Genomic DNA, 23,605 nt, shown 5'->3' with positions numbered 1-23,605 from the left:
CAGCGGCAGATTCAAACGGAGTAGCCTGCGGGGAACGAATATACTGTGAGTAGAATGGGAAGGCTCTATAGGACCCAGGGCCTTCCCTCTCCTTAGGTGAGTATAGTTTTTTTTATTTTAAGTCTCCCTTTAGACTCACTTTAATGGATGGTTTTAACCACAGACTGAAAAATAAAATAAAAAGGAAGTTATATATTTGAGGGCACGCCTCTGGCAAGATGACTGGATAAATACCCCCTAATAAACAGTGTTACTAAAACACAAATAGCAGCACACATAATATAATTTACAAAGGCATACTAAATATATAACTAATGACAAACTAGACCTTTGTCAGTAGTGCATCATTAAAGATATAAGATCCTGGGAGGCCAGGAAGGGAGATATATAAAGAACAACGAGGAGTTGCAGCACACAGCTCTTTGTTCATTCAGAGCAAATTCAAGATACAAACAGACGGTTTCGGTCGTCCCCGACCTTTATCAATGGGCATTGATAAAGGTCGGGGACGACTGAAACCGTCTGTTTGTATCTTGAATTTGCTCTGAATAAACAAAGAGCTGTGTGCTGCAACTCCACGTTGTTCTTTATCAATACTTGGGGATTGGGCTACCCCAGTTGCTTGCACACCCTACGTGAGGCCTGTGACAGCTGCTGACCCCCTCTGGAACATATATATATATATATATATATATATATATATATATATATATATATATATATATATATATATATATATATATATATATATATATATATATATATATATATATACACACATACATACATATACATATATATATATATATATATATATATATATATATATATATATATATATATATATATATATATATATATATATACACACACATATATATATATATATATATATATATATATATATATATATATATCCTACAAGTATAGCTTTAACATAATTTGTATTGCACTCCCCAACTAACTGTAGCCATTAAAATACATGTATCTGTTTTAAATATTATCTGTTTTCGATTTCTCTTTTTCATTTGTAAGCTCTAAGATCATTGGTGCAGATTGTCATAATCACTAAAATTTACACATTTCTGTAGATACATCACTAAAATTTTTACAATCTGGCAATTCTAAAAGACAAAAAAATATCCATCCACCCAAGTGCTGAAGAATTGAATCATCCAGCAGTTGTTCATGGCTCTCAGGAAGCCCAGTGATGAGATCTCACTTCAAATATGCACAATGTCTACAAGCTGACATGACCTTTGTGAAGTGGTCCTACTGTCATTGCTAAATATTTATCTAGTTTAATCTTGTGTTGAGAGAAAAACTGGAAAAACCCCAACATGCCCAAGATGTTGGAGTCGCCAAGAGATAGGAGAAGCCAATGATTGATCATCAGACATCGACTTACTTCGGTTTTGAAGGACTAAACCACCAGTTGTTTCCTACATATACCCAGGACCACAGAGCTATTCCATCTCCATAGTTCCACTAAGGTCTTTATGCAGGTAAACGGTGGAATTTCATTGCCTGTGCTTTGCAGTATCCAAGGCAGAAAGATGTTACTGCCATACTAAAGTCCATTAAAAAAAACTACAGGAGTGGACTATGGTATTTAATTTTGGGAAGACAATGGGCACAACAAAGCAAAGATGCAGAAAGTTAAGAAGCGTTGTTCTTTAACCATTTAAGAATGACGTGAATTGTAATCTAACCCCATGTTTTGATGCAGATCTGGCTGCCAGGGCGTAGATTTCAATTCACCGATGCCATGCGTTCTCGCCACTTCTGTTGCTCCCGACGATCTTGCCCTTGTCTCCCCGCTTGCAGCTCACTCACTCTGTCTTCTCTATAAAAGGGCAGAGCCCTGTGAGCGTGTCAGGAGCTGGTTTAATTGTCTCCTGACCCTGTGCATCAACGTAAGCAACTCCCATTGGCTTACATTAATAGACAGTGTCAGGAGCCAATGAAAGCGGCTCATGACCGGCTCACAAGATCCCTGCCGTCATAGAGACGGCAGAGTGGGTGGCTGAGGTTCCCAGCCTGCGGTGTGGATGGTGGTTGTGGCATGCGGTATGTGCCGTGATTCGTCGGTGTCCCGCCATTTCTGATGCCAGCGGCCTCTGGTCCTTAAGGGGGCAGAGACCGCTGGTACTTAAGTGGTTAACATCCTGATTCTAAAATGGATAGGCTATGCCCAAGAGCGTTTACACTGTCTACACACTTGCTTCACGGTTAAGGAATATTAGTCACACACCTGAAACACGTATGCAGCCCACGGATTAAAGGAGAATTGCATGACATTTCTAAACGATGTAATTAGTAATTTATAATTTTTAAAAATGTCATGTTGAGAATAGTGTTGGTGTTCGAATTTGGCATAGCCAATGCAGAAGACCCGAATACTCCAGACTGCCGCTGGTCAGCACGAACAAGCAGACTGGTTCAGGGGGGAGTTCCTCGACAACCATGTTGCGTTTCACAACACTGATACTTCTACCTCCTTTGTAGTCACATGAAACAACTCGCAAAGGAGTGAACTCCTGACCCCGTCTGCTTGTTCAGTACTGAACAGCTGCATACTGGAGTATTGGGGGGGTCTGAATCAGCTATGCCTAATTCGAACAATAATACTAGTTGAGAATCCATTTAAACACACTCCATGCCAGGCAGTGTTTTAAACAGCTAAAATGCAGTTTTCAGCAAAATTTGAATGCATATTATAAGCAAGGAAAAAAACCTTCTCAATAACTTATATAACTAGAGAGATAAACTTCCTGAAGCAGTTCTTCGCAACTGAGTGAAATCACCTGATCTGCACACTAGTGATTCATAGCGCTAGAAGCTGATGATCGCTACAAAAGCCAAGCAGCATTTTATAAAAGGAAGCCAATGATGGCACCCAACATATTTCTCGGACTTCAGCTTTCCTTTAGGCTTTGTGTATATTACATGCATTTTGGACTGGTTTTTTGTATGCATTTTAGCACGTGAAAACAAATGCGTTTTGAGATGTGACTGCAGACAGTGCATTTCAGAAGCGCTAGTCACATTATATATAAATTTAACAGTGCACTGCTGAAACACAGAATACACTATGATGAATGAGTTGCGAAAAGGTGCCCCAAATCATGTATGCCTCTCCAATTTTACACGCGGTTTACAACATGTCTAGTGTAAAAACGCACAAATATTAAGCTAAAAATATTTCCCAGTGTGTAAGCCTGTGCAACAGTGACTATGTTTCAGCAATAGTCTATCTACAGTATATCACCGCTATCTTCTTCAGAAAAATACATAGATTGTCGAAAGATTAACATAAATTATGAGTTCAACAGCAAGTATTGCTATTCTGTATAGCTTTTCACAGATAGATGCTGGTGAGTTGAATCATCTTGTAGCATTCTATACCTATCAGGGACGCTATAAGACTAATGTCTTCACATAGGATCCAGGATGCAATCACTCAGCCTGTAAACTTTCTTGCCGCAGCAAGAGAATTCTGGCTGCTGAGATCTCCCCTAAGCTAGGTGTATAATTCAACTTGTCAGCATCCACCCAAAGCAGAGATATCTTGTTTGGATAGGCAGACCATTGAAAAAAAATCTCTACAGTACACAAAGCTATGATTTTTGGAGTTGAAGACACTTTGTTTGTCCTGTTGATTAATAAACTCTCCATACACGCATTAAAACCACAGGAGACAAACCTCTGAAAACTCTGCTTAATGCCACAATTATACAATCGTTAAACACCATTCCTAATATATAAAAGTATCAATTACATTTAATATATTCTTTTTTGTAAGTTTGTAAGTAGCTATTTATTTTAACTTTTGTTGGAACCAGCCAGAACAGAACTCTTTTTTTTTTTTATACATATATAGTTTCCAAGACAAAGGACTCAAATTACAATAACTTTTTGGCTTATAAGGGGGTAGAGTATTTGTTACCTAACCTAAAATGAACGTGGGTGAAATGACATGTCATGGAGGGATTGTATTTTATACCACAACACAAATTTGAAGAAAAATGGAAATAAAAGCTCTAGTTGTTTATTCTATTTACTTTGCCAGATGTGGGTGTAGGGGGGGGGGGGGGGGGGGGGGGTTAAAAACAACATGCTTTGATTCAGTTCATTGGCACACTCAACAGCTCACTAGGTTAAATGCTTTTCGTCTTGCAGTGAGATGAAGAACTTCAGACAATTCATTTCAAGGGTCACTGCCAAGTTTCAGAATAGACTGCTGTTGGAGAATGTGACAATATCCTCCGTTACAAAACCAGTAGCAGGCTTAGTACAGGTAGTTGGGTGTAATGAACAGGTGGTTACCCTTGACACGGTTCAGATGGGTCATGGCTCGATCATAGGCCACCTGCACGGACTTGCGGATGCTGGTCTTTCGACCTTCCAGCATTTTCAGTTTGTCTACCGTGTCCTCAGCACCCAAAGGTAAAAGCTTGTCTCTGGGGAGCCACTGCCTAAAATTGAAAGAAAAAAGGAAAAATAAATTGTACAAAATTTGCTATAAAAAATAACATGCCCGAGAAAATGAACTGCCCGAGAAGAGCCATCCCTTGCCAATTATGGATTGCTAAATGATGAACGAGGGCATTATATCAATTTGTCTCTCATCTCATGAACTCAGTGGGGCTATAAAGTATGTGTGCATTGTCTCCGTTTGTCTGACTTTAAAATGAACCTGAAAAGAGAGGAATATGCAGGTTGCCATCTTATTTCCCTTATAAACAATGCCAGTTGACTGCTTTTCATTCTGTGCTTTTGGCTTTAGTTGTATTTAAGTCGCACACCAGCAACATACATGCAGTGGAGTCAGACCAGGGTCAACGCATCTGAATGCTCATTTTGGGCCAGTGACTTAACCACTTCCTGCCAACAACCATTTTTACCTTTCAGCGATCCTCCCATTCATTTGGCAGTAACTTTATCACTACTTATCACACCTAAATGATCAAAATCTTGTTTTTTTCACCACAATTGTGCTTTTTTGGGAGTTATATCTTTTCTAGATATTACTTTATTTTGTATGCTTTTTAAAGAGAGACTAAAGCGAACAAAAATTGCTATTTTTTACCTTCTAGTTCGCTTCAGCACTCAGATGTAAACCGCCGCATCCCCGTCGCGAAACAAGGGCTTTAGATCCCCCAAATCTGGCCGGCGCTTCCTGAAAGAGGAAGAGCTTTCAGCTGCAGCTCTGCCTCTGCTGATGTCAATCGCAGCGGATCGCCGCCTCTCCCCGCCCCTCTTACTCTTCCTTCACAGAGAGGGTCGGGGGAGAGGCGGAGATCCGCACGGCGATTGACGCCAGGAGAGGCAGAGCTACAGCAGAAAGCTCTGCCTCTCAGGGCAGCACAATCCACGACCAAGATGGTCGTGGATGTTTGCCCCGGGATTTGGGGGGTCTAAAGCCCTCGTTTTGTGGTGGGGATGCGGCGGTTTACATCTAATGAGACTACTGAAGCGATCTAGCAGGTAAAAATAGTAATTTTTGTTTGCTTCAGAGTCTCTTTAAAAAGGGAAAATAAGGGAAACAAATAGAAAAAAATACACTATTTCTCCATTTACACCCATTATAGCTTTACAATACACAGTGTTAACTATAAGTTGAACTCACAAATTTTGTTTGCTTATCCATCCTGGTTATAACATTTAGATTATGTTCCTAGTACAATGTATGGTGACATAATTGTATTTGAAAATAAAGGGGTTTTAGTTCTGTTTAGTGTTTTTTGCTTTCTCATTGTACACCATCGATGATTACAAGACCTTATTAGCAAAAATTACAGTTATGTGCCCTCAGGCCATACATATTTAAAAAGCTACATTCCTAGGTAAAAACAAATGTATTTTCTTTTATATTCTGTCACTTTTTCATTTTAAAAGTCTTTTATTTTGGTACAGAATATATGAAAATGTTACTGCTCTTGATTCAGTTTCCAACTAAAAAAAGAGTACACAAGATAGCCCTCAACCCTAAAACACCCTAAAATCTATTCTGCTAATCTATTCTGCTATCTTAATTTTGGAAATTACTTTTTATGTTTGATCCGTACCAATCTTTTATGCAACGTGGGTCCAAGCTTTAAAACACACCAAAATGTATTCTACAACTTGTCACAGTTAAAATAACACAACATGTGCCTCAATTAGTAACAAACTGGTGGTGCACCAGCCACAAATACACTGGACGTATATATATGCCCAGTTTGCATTAAATGGTTAAAGGACACCTGAAATAACAGGGATTTGTAGGCTGACATGTTTATTTCCTTTTAAACAATGCACATTGCCTGGCTGTCTGCTGTTCATCTACATCCAATTATTTTAGCCATAAACCCTAAACTAGCATGGAGATGAGATTTTTTTGACAAATCGCTGACCAGATTAACTGCACTGCTTGTTTCAGTTGAGTGATTCAGATATTACTGCAGCCAAAGAGATCAGCAAGACAGTCAGGAAACTGATATTGCATAAAAGGAAATAAATACAGTAGCCTCCATATCCCTCTCACTTCAGGTGTGCTTTAATGTAGGCAAAGCTGTCAGGCAACTGGCAATACTTATTAGTGAATGAAGATGGCAGCATTCATATTCCACTCAAATTAAGTTCCCACTGAATGAAAATAAGGGCTGATATTGCCCTTTGCTTGATATAAGGAATCTTAACAGTACTTAAAATGGGTTCAATGGAGGGTTTAAAAAACAAAAATATGACACTGCAGGGGGCCAATAGAAGCCCCAGGTAAGTGTCAGTTTTTTTAAACCCCTCCACAGAACCCCTTTAACCACTTGAGGACCCACCCTTTACCCCCCCTTAAGGACCAGCGCTGTTTTAGCTGATCTGTGCTGGGTGGGCTCTGCAGCCCCCAGCACAGATCAGCTGGCACGCAGAGCGACCAGATCGCCCCCCTTTTTTCCCCACTAGGGGGATGATGTGCTGGGGGGGTCTGATCGCTCCTGCCTGATGAGTGTTGCGGGGGGGGGGGGGCACCTCAAAGCCCCCCTCCGCTGCGGAATTCCTCCCCTCCCTCTCCTACCTGTTCCCCCCCGGTGATCCGCGCGGCACAGGACGCTATCCATCCTGTGCAGCCAGTGACAGGCTGTCCCCTGTCACATGGCGTCGATCCACGGCCGCTGATTGGCCGGGGATCGCCGATCTGCCTTACGGGGCCGTACAATGTAAACAAAGCGGATTATTTCCGCTTGTGTTTACATTTAGCCTGCGAGCCGCGATCGGCGGCCTGCAGGCTATTCACGGAGCCCCCCGCCGTGAATTGACAGGAAGCAGCCGCTCGCGCGAGCGGCTGCTTCCTGATTAATTAGCCTGCAGCCGGCGACGCAGAACTGCGTCGCTGGTCCTGCAGCTGCCACTTTGCCGACGCGCGGTATGAGTGCGCGGTCGGCAAGTGGTTAAAGAAAACCCAAAGTGGATAGTGATCTTGAGATGGGAAGCCTCTGGATCCGTTCTACAGACCACCACTGCTACCTGGGTGCATGAATGTGGTCTTGCTGCGCCCACACGAGTACGTCAGCGCCCGTGTGGTGATCCTCAAGCATGAACGGTTCCAGGTTATTGTGCAGGGATGGCTGTACTTACGCAGGCACAGTACGGCCGCACTTGTACACAGTGGGGTATGTGGATGGGAACAGATTCAGATTAAGAAAATGCCAGTTTGAATATTTTTCTAATTTTCTACAAGAAACTGCGGAATCCAGTTAGATCATTCATAAACAATGTAGTTACATATGGAAGCAGTAATTCAATGAAAACTGTAGAAATCTTTAAAAACTGAGAAATTCATTACTTTGTAGGGAAATATAAATTACTTACCACGTTCTTTTATTATCAAAAAATAAAACTAAATAAAGCTGTTGCCCAACATTCTCAAGTTGTCTCTGTTCTCCCAGCTTAAGGACATCCAAAGGGGGTACAGGAATAGGTATGCCATTGTGCAGTAAACCCTCCCTTGGCATATCTGGATCAATTATCTAAAATGATTGAAGACAATGTTAAAGAACAAGCGACACCCATGCTAACCTAGAAATAAAAAACACATATATAAGTAGATAAATACCGTATATACTCGAGTATAAGCAGAGTTTGAGACCAAGAAAGTGGCCCAAAAGTGGTGGTCTCAGCTTTTACTCGAGTCACTAGCCTTTAAATACCCCAACCACTAGATTGCCCCCCTTCCCTAGTTCAAAAAGAATGCATACAGAATGGATTTTAAGAGCTGTGCGCCGCGGTCACCCGTCTCTCTTCCCGCTACCCTTCCGCCGAGCTGAGCAATATACTCTGCATTAGGCTGCCCCGGGCCACCAACCCGCCATACGCACAGAAGCGTGGTCACCCCCAAATCTCTCTTTTCCAGTTACCCTTCCCCAGAGCGGAGCGCTATACATGGTTTTTGCCTGTCCCCAAGCCACCCACCTGGCATATTCAGAGACGCGCACAGCAGAGTGTTTACTCACTCATCATGTCGTATGTATAACGTCCCGCAGTGGCGCATGTAATGAGAGGCATCACTGCAGGACATCATACATACGGGATCACGGCAGGCAGTGTGGACGGGCGAGTGAACACTCTGTGGTGCACGTCTATGGATATGCGAGGTGCGTGGCCCGGGGACAGCCGAAATCAATGTATATCGCTCCGCTCTGGGTAGGAGTAGTGGGGAAAGAGACTCTGTGGTCACCACGCTTCTGTACATATGCTGGCTGGGTGAGTGGTTCGGGGCAGCCTAAAGTACGGTATATTGCTCCGCTCTCAGGAAGGGTAGCGGGGAGAGAGGGGTGACCACGGCGCACTGCTCTAAAAATCCATTCTGCACACATTCTTTCCAAACTAGGGAAGGGTGGCAATCTATAAATCTAAGCCAGAGCATTTGGACATCAGATGTAGAGTGTTGAATTGTGACAGTTGCATGTCATGTCTATTCCTCCATACACTCTACCATACTGCAAAGAGCTGGGATGCTACAGCTGAAATATTTGTTAGCTTAGAGCATTGTGTCAGGGAACTCATATTTCCATTTTATTTGTATACACACGCCAATACTGCAAAGGATATGAACACCTCAAATTAGAGAAGCAATTGAAGTTTAACCACCTGTCATGTAGCTGAAGCTGCCATATTCAGGATGCTATATGACTGACTGATACTCGGGTCAGCTTATACTCTAGTATATACGGTACTACTTCTACTTACATAACAGATGTATACTAACAACTGCACTGTCTTTTTTTTATTTACACATCCAATTACTGAGTCACCTCAGCCTTGCTTGTAAACACAAGTAATCAGAGGGTGTTTCTGATAAGGAGCTAGGCAGGGAAGGCAGGGAAATAAATGGAAGAGGAGGAATATATTATAGATAAAAAGAACTCCCAGCATTCAACTCCTTGGCACTGTTTGGAACTAGGGCCAATGCTCCTAAAGTATGTGATAACTCCAAACCATAACGGCAGAAAAAGTTTTGCAAATTTTGAATGCAGGATTAGCATCTTTATCACTTAATACACTCAGACCAGTTGCTGTTGAAATTCGATTTTTATGGTGACAATACCGATTTAAAGCCAGTTCTGGCCAAGACATTTCTGTCTGCCATGCATTATGCAATCAGTTGCTGTCCATAAAGCCCAATCTACACGATACGATTCTTTGTACGATTCGATTACCATTCTATTTACGATCCGATTAAATCCAATATGTCCGATAGGGATTCAATTCGATTTGCCATTGCAAAACAATGGCAAATCGAATTAAATCAAATCCCGATCGGACATGTCGGATTTAATCGGACCGTAAATAGAATCGTAATCGAATCGTATCGTGTAGATTGGGCTTTAGACATATTATCTTGGCTGAGAAGAATTTTACCATCTTTGTAGTAGGAGGGACTACCTAAACTATTGCTTCAATTGACAAAGATGTTCGGTAAAAAATAAAGGATCGCTAAAATACTGCAGTGTTTTAGATATTTAACCCTGAATTTTTCCAAATGCATATATGACATGACAATTCACTAAGATTTTTACCTCATACAGTATTTCATTTGGAATTTTCAGGAACCACGCAGTTTTTCCATTTAATATTTGATGGATAATTGCAGTGAAGGGAAAATGAATGAAAGATATGATACAGACAGCATTTTTTTTTTGTTACGAGTAAAGTGCAGGTCCAAACGGCATATGAACTGCTTGACGACCGCTCCATGCAATAGGCGTGAACGCGGAGGCTGTCCCAGGACCACTCCACGCCTTTTGGTGTGAATGGCCTTCTATGGGGCTAGCAGGAGAGCGCGCGTGCCGATGAGTGCGCATCTCCGCTTGGAAGGTGATTACCACTCTGAGACTGTCAGTCTGTTAGACTGTTAGCCATCTAATAAGGCTGTACAGTGCTGCGATCTAAGGCATTTCACATGGCTGTCCCCCTGGGGGACACAGAAGTGATCGACGGCGATAGGCTGAAGCCTATAACAGCCAATTGCTGTGATAGGATGACAGGGGAAGGGAGCAAAAAATAGTAAAAAAAAAAAAAAAATAGGCATAGGTTCACTTGTGTGATGAGTTGTGCGGCCCTGCTGCGAGGCCTTAAAGAGACTCTGTAACAAATTTTTCAGCCTTAGTTCTTCTATCCTATAAGTTCCTATGCCTGTTCTAATCTGCTCTGGCTTACTGCAGTCTTTCCTAACTGCACTGTCTCTGTAATAAATCAATGTATCTTTCCTCTGTCCTGTTTGTCGGGCTAAAGCTTGATTGTGTGGAATGTGCAGGGCTGCTTGTGATTGGTAGAAGCGATACACACCCTCTGCAGGCCCCCTGCATACTATGAATGACTCACACACTATGCTTAGCTGAGCCTATTAGAAGCTGGTTAGTTTGTTTGTAAACACTGCCTAAAACTGTTAATTACAAGCCAGGATTGCAGCAGAGAGTGGCAGAAACAGCACAGAGGGGCCCAGGAGAAAATAATGAATAGAATGGTATGCTTTTTATTGTAAGAATATTAGAGTACAGATTCTCTTTAAAGCTGGTCCTCAAGTGGTTAACATAAAATTTGTATCAACTCAAAACCATTAGTCTTAATAACCATTTTAATTACTCCATAATAATATAGGGAAATATGTTTTTTATTAATAACTTTCTTATATTCCTGACTATGTGAATTAGTTTTCACCTTTTTTTCGGCTCGGCTTCCTCCCTTCTATAACTTTCCATATCAGAATGTTTGTTAATTACCGACAGCTCCAGGCTGGAGATAAAATACTGAGCAGCTCACTTGTTTTACCACTTGTTCTATTATTTGTGAACTCATTTCTATTGAGGTATATAATTCACGTCAGTAATTCACCTCACTAGTTGGAAATTTCAGTTTTCCATGCCTTAGTGAATTGATATTTCACAAAATGTTCAGTAAATTCAGTTTTCTCCTTTACTGCATGAGGTAATACTTAGTGCATTGAAGTTAATATGTTCAAAGTATATTTGATCTACACTATGTAAATGTGCTAAAATACAACAAGATTGCACAATCAGGCTTAGGCTCTTACCAAGGCGGGGTAGGAGGGGTATCCACGACACTTTGCCCATACCAACTGGAGAGGCTTCATTTCTACAGAGCGATCGAATGACGTCAAAAGGCTTTCTGTAGGTAAAAAGAAAAAAAAAATCATATGTGTAACACTGTGCTGGTAGAGACTTCTCCATTGCTGCACTACAAACCAAGAGCATTCACTGTGCTCACAATCGTGTCCATACTTTCATTCCATTCACTTCTGACACACACTGTATCTTCAATCTTGCCTCAAGGTGTGCAAAAAAAATAAAAAATAAAATACCGTTGCCCTTCACAGCCAATCAAAACAACTGATATGATTTCAAACCTGAAATATAAAATCTCTGTAAGAGCACTGTTTGCTATTGCAACATTTTTTCCCCTTTATCACACTTTTCATACACAAGCCTAACAGGATGTGGCAACTCATGATAGAGATGTGTGCAGCACCACAGCGGCAGAACAACTATGGAAAAGTGGGCATTGGAAGAGGAAAGAGTGTTGGGTACTCCCACTAGGGGAAACTGTGGAGGAGGGAGGGTGGACTCTAGCCCTTAGGGGGCACTAAGAGTTACTGTATTACACTGAGGACCCACTGGGAGGCAGACCTGAAGTCACAGTGATCTGTCTGAAACTAAGTAAAAAACTGACTGCACATAAAGCTACCTGGCTTCTTCCAGCCCCTAGAAGTCAGTGTGTCCCTTGGCGCAGTTCTACCATGCTTCAGCCTTCTCCTGCCCCCTCTGTAATGATCCCTGACCTGGTAGGTAAGCAGCTTCTGCGCAGTGCTACTTCACATCTGCTAAGCGCTCCAGGTGAACCAAGCCACCGGTCCACTGGGTCAGTGATCATTACAGAGGTGACAGCAGAACACTGAAGCACAACAGAACTGCAGCAAGCCACACACTGACTTCTAGGGGCCCAGAGGTGTGCAGGCAATTGTCATACAGTCTTCACACCGCTTCTCTCCTGCTGGCCACAAGTGAGAGGAGAATGTATTCTGGTGGGGTAAAGGGGTGCAAATTCTAGTTGTAAAAATGGATTCTGATGAGGGGGATATATTCATCTTTCCTATGCACCTCCCAATGATGGTAGCAGTCTCTCTCCTTTGCTCTGCAAAACAAGGCTGCCACTTACTGTACTTCTCTACTGAACATGAGGTATGATACAGCAAGGAGAGTGGAAGTTGCTAATCAAGCAGACAGCTATCACCTGACCTTAAGGAGTAAGGTACCCAGCGGGAAAGACTAGCTGGTGCGTCGATTCACGCTACTTACCAAGTACCTCATGTACGTAATGACTGTATAGAGGGAGGAGGAGTTTGATTGGTTAAAAGACCCGCTGATCTTTCAAGCAAATAGCAATTGAAAACAACACATAAAGACAGCTTTGGAAACCGAACCAGACAGGTAATAAAAATAATGAATGCAAAAATGGAGTGTGTGCAGCTGAAAAAAACCTTGTGTGTAACTGATTATTTCTCGCAGTAGGCATAAAACAATGAGCCTGAACAGGGTTTTGTTTTTTAAAGAAAAGTCTAAGAGGCCTTACCTCGACTTGCATAATCACCATTCATAGCCCCAAGAATGGGTAGATGGGAGAGGGCAGGCTTTCCTAGAGGAGCTACCTTCCTAAAATATTTCAAACAGGGCAGTCAAATACATTTCCTTGTATGTGTCATAGGAAAAAGAACAGAACAGAGACATTACCTACCCATTAGAATACACAGGGGGTTCTCTATATAACTCAGTGCTGCTGTCAGAATCTGATCCAGCATCATTATGTGTTCTAAACCCATTGGCTTCTTCTGCAAATTAAAACAACAAATACATAATGAATAGATATTCATAAATTGCCTCCCAAAGCCCTGGCAAACAATGCTTCACTTACACATTAGCACTAGGGATAATCAATGAGATTCTGAGAATTCCAACGTATGCAAATTTTATGCAAATATAAGCCTGGATACAAGCAGCATTCAGGACAGGCAAGGTTAGAAATAAACCTCAAAATGTTATTCTAGAAACTGACTAACAGTATAAACAGATAATATTAGTGATACAAGTCCTGCATTTCTGTTGAAACAAGTACAAGTGAAGATAAGATTCCTTTATCATGTACTGTAAAAAAATTGCCCGCTTACCGTCTACTCCATCCGTGCCGACCAACAGGATTCAATGAGCCTTGACAGTATTGTGTTTAAAGCTGAGTGAGAGCAGGGTATGGAGGATCACTGGTGGTAAGGCTATATAATGTGCAAGCTTACCAACTCAGACATGTTGTGTAACTCTACTAATGGGACTGATGGGGCTCTAAAGTGGGTTAAAAATGTAAATACAGCTTGTCTATCATCTTCTTATGTGATGTGTTGGTACTTGGTGTACAGGCCAGTCCATGACATGGCTAGGATGGGAGAGGACATGGCAGGGAGAAGTATAACAGGTCTCCTCTGCTCACCAAGCCACAGCCAGTGCTGAATGAGGTGGTTAAGGATGCATACCACATCTACATGCAATTGAGACAGTACAGGATCTCTTTAAAAGAAACCTGAACACCAAAGAAACCTGAACAAAGAGAAATATGGAAGATATAAAAACAGAATGTCAGAAATGTGAACAGGCTTCCTGTTGATGTTTTAAAGTTACAATGGGCAAAGGGTAAGCTGCAGGCTCTGGACAACAAAGTTTGCCAAAAGGTAGCACAATAAAGGTCCAAAGTGCTAGGACAATCCCCAAAGCCAACTTGGCAAGAGATTGTTATGGTGGGCAACTGCTGTTACAGATTGCAGGGGAGAGGGGAAGGAGCTTCAACTGAGAGGGTAGCAGCTGATATTTTTTGAAATCCACATATGTGCACCAACAGAAAGGGAACTATACCACATCAAAGAAGTGTAAAGGAGGAACAAATCAGGCAGTGTGACAAAAACTGTTAGTGCAGTGGTACAGTATGCTCTGGCTTACAGAAGGTCACATGATCGGAGTTCAAAAAAGGTACCGTATTTACAGGAGTATTTACTAAAATTAGTGAAAATGCACTATTTACTATGTACAGTGTGTGGGAGAGAAGATCTGCAGATAACCTTGGAAACGGCTATAGTTGCTCTTGAAGAACTTAACAGTGACAAATGTAAGGTAAGCTTTTAGAACAGGCTACCTAGAGCTGTATAGTCCTCTGTTCTTTCTTCATCACTTTCATTTCCACTAGGAGACTGGTGAGTGTTGTCAGGGGATGTTTTTCTCTTTTTCCAGGATTTGTGCTTAACAGCAGCTCCCCTTCTCCTCAAATTCTGTCCTGAAGGACTGGAAGTTTTCACATTAGATACAGTCTTCCCTTGCTTGTGGGGAGGGCTGCGAGTGATGGGCTGCAAGGTAGGAGGATGCTCGTGAGCTGTAACATCATGCTGTGGGATGGCAGGGTCTGTGGGCTCTAGCATAGGAGGCTGGGTAACTTTTCCATCTAAACATAAGCAACATAAAGGAAAATGTTAAAATGTAGAACATCTTAAATAAACTAGTACCTAAAAAAAAAGCAATAAACCACTAGCAGTTTCAACAGAAATTTGGTGCTTGTTTTTACTCAAGGGGATCTTGGAAGAATTTTCAAACCACTTAGGATACCCTGCAATAGAAGCGTTTGAGAGCCACTGTCTTCTACGCCAAAGCAGGTGTTTTAGCTCAGAGCGCCAATGCTTGTCACCTCTATAGCAGTATTGCTATAGTGCGCGGGGTGCGTAAGGGGAATTTGGGGTACCGGACGTTGAATTACTTCTTCCTCTGAGTTGATACGACTCAGATGGAGACTATAATTTAACAACGCCAGGAATTTGAGTGGAAGCAGGTTGAGCCCTGTGCCCAATTCACCCGTGGTGTAACTATATGCACACTTCTACACAGCTTCACTGCCTGGAACTAGCATGCAACGCTACAGCCAAGGAAAGAAAGTGTGTACATAAAGTGAAAGTACTTACCAGCACATGCATCATTCAAGTCTTTGCTGCGTGATGCCAGTCTTTGTCGCAGAAGGTTTATTTCCCTTCTCAGCAGTTTCAGGCGCCTTGTGCGTGCTCCACTAGTACGGAAGCTGCTAACGATATCCAGCTTCTCTAAAAGCTCCTTTAGTTGGCATTCAGGAGAAAGATGGGCTCTGTTCTCAGGTAGCAAAATTTCATCAACTAAGGGATGAGAAAACAGAAAACTTAAAAGTTTAGCATAATTTGGGTATATTTATTCCTAGTGAGACAGCTAAAACGGTTCAGTAGAACAATCTGCCTTTAATATCTAGAATTTGTGAAGATCTAGCAAGGTAGGAGGACTTTCCTATTTCTTGGATTGGCCGGATGGTGTCATTTGAGATGAACTCCCTTCCAAAATTGGTTTATGTGATGTAGGTAATGCCCTTCTGGAGACCAAGATCTTTTTTGTCCCCCTACAGAGGAAGTTATTTCAGTTAATCTGGCTTTGTAGGCTGCCAAGGTTTGATTGGAATGTACTGATGCTTCAGAAAAGCTATGGGGGGGGGGCTTTCAGTTCCCAATATCTATAACTACCTATGTGGCCAGTCAGCTCCATTAAATGGGGGCTTGGTTGTCTAAATATCCACATATTTCACTCAATTTGTACCATGGCATCCTAGTTCTGCTCTTTGGAACTTAAAAAAAGGAAACCCCGCCTGTTTTGGATCCCTTTGATTAAAAGCTAAACTATTTTGATGTTCTTCGGGAAAAGTTGTCGCTGGACAACACCTACTTTCTACAATATATGAAAATTCGTAATTTCCTACGGTCACTATCCCCTACACTGAAACTTCCAAAAAAATTGCCATTTGAGTCAATTTGGGAGAGGGCTCCTCAACAGAAACAACTAATTTATATGCTCTACATTTGTATAAATGCTCCTACTAATACCTCTCAGGACTTTAAACATGGCTATATGCAATACTGGGATACAGCTATAGGCACCACGACAGATATGGATACCTGGTTTAAGGTATGGGTGAATCCGACTAAACGTCAATCTAGGTCTTAACTAAAGAAAATGATTGCATTTTTTAAGGGGAAAGTTACTTCTCAATTTTTCTTTTCTTTATAGTCATCTAATCTTTCGATGGTGTCTGTCATGGCTAGCATAATATGTTTTACTCTTGGCTGCATCCATTGACATTGGAGCAACCAAAGAGATAGTAGACCCATGTCCCTTTTACTTATGTGGCATCATTTATATTGTATGAAGGATGGTGTGCCATTTCTGAAGATCTGATTGATGATTATATTGTATTTTTTTGTGGTTGTGTCCTACTAGAAGAAAACAAATACAATTTCTATCTATGTAGAATTAAACTTGTAACTAGGATGTTAAGGACTGCAGGCTTATAAAAACAAAGAAGTAAAGTGTGACCGGGACATTGCATTGAACAGATTCAATTAAATGCAATTAACATATCTGAGCTCTGTCATTCTGTAAGTATATTGCACAACTGAATCTCAAGCTGCAGAAAAAAATTTATCAAAATGATCTGATTGGACAAGATGGAAAATTTTGGTTGACCGGACTGGACAGGGACACAGCTGAGGCCATTAGCGTTACAATGTATTGAACAATGCAACACTGCAGTTCAAAATTTTTAATAGAGTTCATTGAGAAATGTGTTGATAATCTGTGTGTGCAGTGTATGGAGGGGTCGCAATCTATACTTGTATGGGCACATATAATGCATGCGACCAGCATTAAAGTGGATCCGAGATAAACTTTTACTCATTGCATAATTGTGTTCCTTTCATTTAGTTTATAGGGCATTCATCAAGCCAAATACTTTTTTTTGTTTTGTTTTAATACTCTAATTCCCTATAAACTAAACAAGCCTTGTCCACAGCTCCTTTTGTGCCTTGGCACTGTAGCAAGGGCTTATGGGAGCTCAGTCTGGGCTGGAGGAGGAGGAGGTTACTAGCCATTGATTTCAGAGGCAGAGGGGAGGAGGAGAGGGGACTGAATTTACACACAGGCAAGCTGATAGCATCTCCAGGCCTCAGCCTGTAACAATGTGAATAAAAGAACATGGCTGCCTTCATTGTATCACAGGAATAAATAATCATAAACTTTTGAAGCTGTATGCAGCTAGATATGCTGTGTAAACTATCTAAACTTTACATAAGATATATAGACAAGTTACTTGTTATAGTTAGTTTTTCATCTCAGATCCGCTTTAAGCGGTCTGCTAAATAATGTTCCAACTAAAACTAAAATTAAACTAAAAAGTGAGCTCCCATTCAATATTCCTGCAAACCAAAAATCACCAAATAGTTTTGCGAAGTAGAGATAAATACAGGGAAACCTACAATATCTCATATTCATAGATGTAAAAAGACAAAAGCAGGAAATCTGTCAAAATATATGTATATCTGTCAATACTGGGGGGAAAGGGGGTGGGGACAATACCTGATAATATAGGTTCAACCATGCACCTGAACAGTGACAGCTGGGCATAATTGTGTATCAACAACAAAGTGTTTAGTGTATAGCTGGTATATTGTGAGGTTTTACATGGTAATGTCAAAGGCAAAATAGCATTTCCCTGTCTTATGATGTATAACGTCTGACAGAGGTGGGTTAAGAACCAGAGAAGTAAGTCATGTACTGGAAAAGAGTTTATGAATCCTGCCATAGCCACAGATCCTGAAGTTATAATTAAATATGATGCATCAGTACTTACATATAATACTGCAGACAACTATGGCAGCCCTTCTGTACAAATTATTTGTTTAAAGAGAATCTGTATTGTTAAAATCGCACAAAAGTAAACATACCAGTGCGTTAGGGGACATCTCCTATTACCCTCTGTCACAATTTCGCCACTCCTCGCCGCATTAAAAGTGGTTAAAAACAGTTTTAAAAAGTTTGTTTATAAACGAACAAAATGGCCACCAAAACAGGAAGTAGGTTGATGTACAGTATGTCCACACATAGAAAATACATCCATACACAAGCAGGCTGTATACACCCTTCCTTTTGTATCTCAAAAGATCATTATACACAGGCAGTGTGCATAGAGGGGCCAGGAGGGGGGAGATGCATCACAGAACTACAACACTGAAGAACTTGGCAGCCTTCCAGACACACGCTGACAAGTCTGACAAGAGAGAGAGAAGTTGATTTATTACAGAGATGGTGATAGTAGAACGTGCTGCAGTAAGCCAGAACACATTAGAATAGCTTTTGGAACTTGTAGGATGATAAAAAACAGGATGTAATTTTTGTTACGGAGTCTCTTTAAGCCTCTGGCAAGATCTAGCCATTGTTGGAAAGCCAAAGGTCTTGGCTTTCATTTGTACCAGGTCCAGAGTCATTCTGATGCACTGTTATAAGAGGAGTGTCCACTGCACATGGCTGCTCTGTCCACTCCTCCACCCAGATGTCCCAGAAGGGCCAGTTGATGTTCTCCACTGCACTGTTGAATCTGATCCTTTCCGAGGAGTTCCCACATGTCTAGTGGCTCAATCACGCAGCAGTAGAACATGCAGATGACCTGTAAGGTGCCATGCATCATGACTGCAGAGGGCGCTGTGGCAGCCAGCAGGACCCAAGGGGCAAAAATGTCTTTGCTCCAGGAACCTGTAGATAAGCCTGTGGCCTCCTAATGCTTTATTGCACCCATAGGCAAACACCCGGCCGCGGCATAACCACCCCCTCCCCAGTTCAGCCCTCCAAGCTGCTACACTGACTGACTCTTACACAAGAGGGCATCAGGTGGCACTTTTTGGAATCCAATGAGGAAACTGCATACAGAGGAGAAGTTAGGAACCTGACTGCATGGTGTGACATTAACAACCGGTTATTAAATTCAAGAAAGACCAAAGAAGCTATTCTGGACTTTAGGACCACCAAAAAGACTAATCACATACCGATAATGATCAATGCAGAGGCTGTGAAGAGAGTTTCCAGCTTTTGGGAGTCACCATCGCAGAGAATCTGTCCTGGGCTGACAATGCTTTAGCTGTAACTAGCAAAGAACAACAACGCCTCTACCTTTTAAGAAAACTAAGGAGTGCTAACCTTCAACAGACGCTGATGGTTAATTTCTAAAGATGCGCTATAGAAAGCATTTGACCAATTGCATGACGCCTGGTACAACAGCTGCACCAAGGCTTGTAGAGAAGCCCTGCAACGGTACTGACCTACAACACTGGAGTTCTTGTATAAGACTCGTATGAGAAGGGCCAAAAATATTATCAAGGAAAACCCTGGAAACGCCTTGTTTGAGCTCCTTTCATCAGGTAGACGTTTTAGATCAATCCCACAGACATACAAACCAACAGACTGAAAACCAGCCTTTGTTGTGTTACATAATGACAAAGTGCTTTAATGTTGAATCTTCCTGGTGCAGGAGTAAACAGAGCAACCAGATGCAGTGGACTTCCCTTTTTTCATGCATCACATAACTCAGACACAATGCATTGGAAGTACTCAGGACCTGGTGCAAATGAAAACCAAGACCTTCGGCTTTCCATCGATCATTAGAACATCTCAGGGAGCAAATATAGTTTGAACAAGAGGCTGCAAAAGTTGTTGAAGGTACAATAAATAAGTACCGATGTATCTATGCAATGTTTAGGCAAGGCAAGGCAACACATTCATAAACACGTATATATTACACAGAACGTTTTCTCAAGAAGAATTCTCACCCTCTTCCCAGGAGAAGCGGTAGTAGTCATCAGCATGAGGTTTCTCAGCGAGGTGCAGCAGGGTGTGCGTGTCATAGCCAATGCTTTCTGCCTGACGTCTAGCATGATGGAGCACCGCCGTACCCAGCTGGTGCAGCCGTAGAGCAGCCTGATGGAACACAGTTTCCTGAGAATTATAACGCAAGCAATTTGAGATGATTAGATGGAAATCATCTTCAAAAGCCGGAAAGGAGGAGTACTGGTGGCATTCCAGTTTGTGCCGCATTGTGGAAAAGTCCATTGGGTGCAAAACAAAATCCCTGTAATCAGGTACCTGGGGAAAGAGAGACACTTGTATCACGTGGAATACACTGAGCCTTATATTTCAAGGGAGCCACAATGGCCAGCTTACCTCTTTGAGATTTACTGGCTCTTTAAATATGTTAGCGGGGTCTTTCTCCTGCAACAAATCAAGAGTGGCCCGCAGAAACACAATAAATGGGGTCAGCTGTAGCTCCATTGCTGCCTGATGCAGTTTTACCTAAATAGAAAATCAGAAATAGTTAGCTACATAGAGATTTCTGGCCCATCACAAAAAATGATTGCAAAGGTGTAAACTGAAAGAATTGATAAAAAGAAAAGTAGAGCAAAAGCGATAGCTACATGTATGACTCAAGATTTAACACTTGGGTTTTCACACGCACTTTCTTATAAAGGGACAGATGGCAACATAAAGCGAAAGATAACAGATCCCCATGAGTAATTATATATTTTTTTTTGTGACAGTTCTTATTTATTTCGATCATTGAGTACCCATTGTAGGAGTAATGAAATGTGTCCAGGAACAAAACAAAAAAATCAAAAAAAAAAAAAAAAGTCCACTTGGAACCACCTCTTTTTCCTTGCAGAAAAATGGTTTAAGCTTAATTTACACTGCAAAATCCAATTTCAATTGTTAAGCACTTAGCAATTGAGATGCGATTTTCAGATTTGCGCATTCCTTTAACGTGGACCTGAACTCTTCAGGTCCATGTTAAAGGAATGCGCAAATCTGAAAATCGCATCTCAATTGCTAAGTGTGAAATACATAGAGAAATGCACCCTGTATGTATTTAGAGAGTTTAGCCTGTTTAATTCCCCCTCATCTGTGTCTAATCACAAGTTGTAATCTGATCTCTCCCCTGTGTCACATGACTGCCTATGGCAGAGATGGCAGGTATTGGCCATTTAAAAGTACAGGAGGTTAACAATATGTCTGCTTCCATGAATCAGGAAGTAGGAACAGTGCAGATTTATTTTAGGATTTGTATCAGGTGTAACAAAGAAGTTTTTTGTTTAAAGGTTATTATGCTGTTGCGTATCTTTTAGAGCAGAGAGGACTTCTGATTTCAGGTCCGCTTTAAAGGTGGCCATACACTGGTCAATTTTCCATCAGATTCGACCAACAGATAGATCCCTCTCTGATCGAATCTGATCAGAGAGGGATCGTATGGCTGCCTTTACTGCAAACAGATTGTGAATCGAATTTCAGCCTGAAACTGATCACAATCTGTGGTTGTGGTGGTGCTGCCGCTGCCCCCCCCCATACATTACCTGCTCCGCCGACGCGTGTCCCCTGGTCTCATCTCCGCTGGGTTCCGGACCGGCTGGCTTCACTTCTTTCTGTTTGGGGCAGTTTAAACAGTAGAGGGTGCTCTACTGTTTAAACGTCCTGCTGGGACAGGAAGTTCAGTGAAGCTGCAGCCCTGGAGCCCAGCGGAGAAGAGACCGCGGTGACCGGGAGGACTCGTGCCGGCCGGAGCAGGTAATGCATTGCCGCTGTATTACGTCAGTCGTCGGGCATTCGAACGCCGATATCGACGCACTCCCGACCCGCCAGCGATCGAGCAAAATCTTCCGCACTGACAGCTCGACGGGAACCATTGATTTCGGACGGAAATCAATCCTTTGCGTTTGCAAACAGTGATCGAATCTGCTGTATATTGGTGGGAAAATCGTTAGGTGTATGGGCCCCTTAAGAAGAAAAAAAATGGTAAATGCAGCAAGATTTCAATTTTCTAAATATGGAAACCCTTCTGTGAGAACAAGGATAGGTTAAAACTGCTCTAGTGCTTTGCCAATCACTGGCGATCGGCAAACACAGTGCAACTGCCCTCAGTGTGAACCAGCCCTAATGTTATAGGACCTCTGTGAATCCGTTTCAGTGCACCATGATCCCTTCCACATTAAATATTTATTTACAAAGCCCAACTTAACCTCCCTGGAGTTATGATCATTTCCAGATTTAGAGTCTAAAAGCTGTGCAATTTTTTCACAAGCGTTTAGACCTAAAAAAAAAAAAAGAAAACAAAAACACCACAGAGCGATATGCAGCAGCTCCGGCATATAACTCACTCAAGCACAGGATTAAAGCACGTACACACGCCGTATTTTTACAAACGACGGGTCCGTCAGACCCTCCCGCGGGGTGGTCGTTCTGCCGACAGTAGCACGTGAGTCCAAGCTGTTGTCAGACTGGTAAGACTGTTTTTGACTGACCTGCCGAGCGGGTCTTATCAGTCTGCCGACAGCCTTTACTGCTCTGTGCGCCTTTACTGCGGATTTCCATCCCGAGCATGACTCTGGATTACCGCTAAGGAGGTTAACTATGTAAACAAACAGGAGATAAGGGAGTAAACAGAATTATTAAGACACAGATAACACTCAGCTATAACTCTGGAAGTGGGAGGGGCCTGATCCTCTGTGTACACAGTAGTTATGAAATGCACGACGTGGGGAGAGGAAATCAGCACCCAAAAAGACAGTAAAATGTCAAGTAAATGTATAGATTTAATTATCAACATAATGGACAGAATTACTGTAAATCCAGTGACCGCTTGCCCTGCATAGTGTAATTTACTCTAATGCTGGGAATACACGGGTCAATTCTGGCGCTCGATTCTGCGCCCTATTGTTTTGCCCGCTCGTTTCCCTTATCTTCCGCACGTTTTTCTTATCTTTTTTCAATTCACTTCAATGAGAAATCGAGCGGCAAAACGATCAAATGGTGATCGGACATGGCGGAAATTATCTAACCATCTTATCAGCTCAGAATTGACACATGTATTCCCAGCATCAAGGCACAGTTATGCTTTAAGGTACACATGTAACCGTAAAAAAAAAAAAAAAAAAAAGAAACAAAGTTATATACTTATGTCAGTAGGGGAACCCCTGAATTATACATCTAACGTATTTTGGTCCTCATAGCATTCTGTGGAGTGGCGCTATGAACAAAAAAATAAAGGCTTGGTGTTCAGGTGTCAGTATCTCATCAACTGTACAGATATTCTGATAGCATCTTAAGCCCCATCTACACAATACAATTCTTTGTGCGTTTCG

The 23,605-nt window shown here is 41.8% G+C and overlaps 1 protein-coding gene across 1 annotated transcript in view; it reads right to left on the bottom strand.

Moving 5' to 3' along the window:
- Positions 1–4,035: 4,035 nt before the first annotated feature.
- Positions 4,036–23,605, bottom strand: part of BRPF3 (bromodomain and PHD finger containing 3) — a 79,607-nt gene continuing 60,037 nt past the window's right edge. Inside the window, exons 5-13 of the mRNA XM_068269443.1 lie at positions 20,640–20,768; positions 20,249–20,561; positions 15,542–15,745; positions 14,728–15,030; positions 13,288–13,381; positions 13,126–13,205; positions 11,570–11,664; positions 7,849–8,006; positions 4,036–4,478 (exon numbers count right to left, since the gene is read on the bottom strand). Coding sequence (XP_068125544.1) covers positions 4,292–4,478; positions 7,849–8,006; positions 11,570–11,664; positions 13,126–13,205; positions 13,288–13,381; positions 14,728–15,030; positions 15,542–15,745; positions 20,249–20,561; positions 20,640–20,768 — 1,563 coding nt within the window. The 3' untranslated portion in view covers positions 4,036–4,291. The remainder of the gene's footprint in view (positions 4,479–7,848; positions 8,007–11,569; positions 11,665–13,125; positions 13,206–13,287; positions 13,382–14,727; positions 15,031–15,541; positions 15,746–20,248; positions 20,562–20,639; positions 20,769–23,605) is intronic.

The sequence above is a fragment of the Hyperolius riggenbachi genome, chromosome 2, assembly GCF_040937935.1.
Source record: "Hyperolius riggenbachi isolate aHypRig1 chromosome 2, aHypRig1.pri, whole genome shotgun sequence".
Lineage (NCBI taxonomy): Eukaryota > Metazoa > Chordata > Amphibia > Anura > Hyperoliidae > Hyperolius > Hyperolius riggenbachi.
The sequence above is the reverse complement of the archived record's forward strand: the minus strand, read 5'-3'. Positions and strand labels throughout refer to the sequence as shown.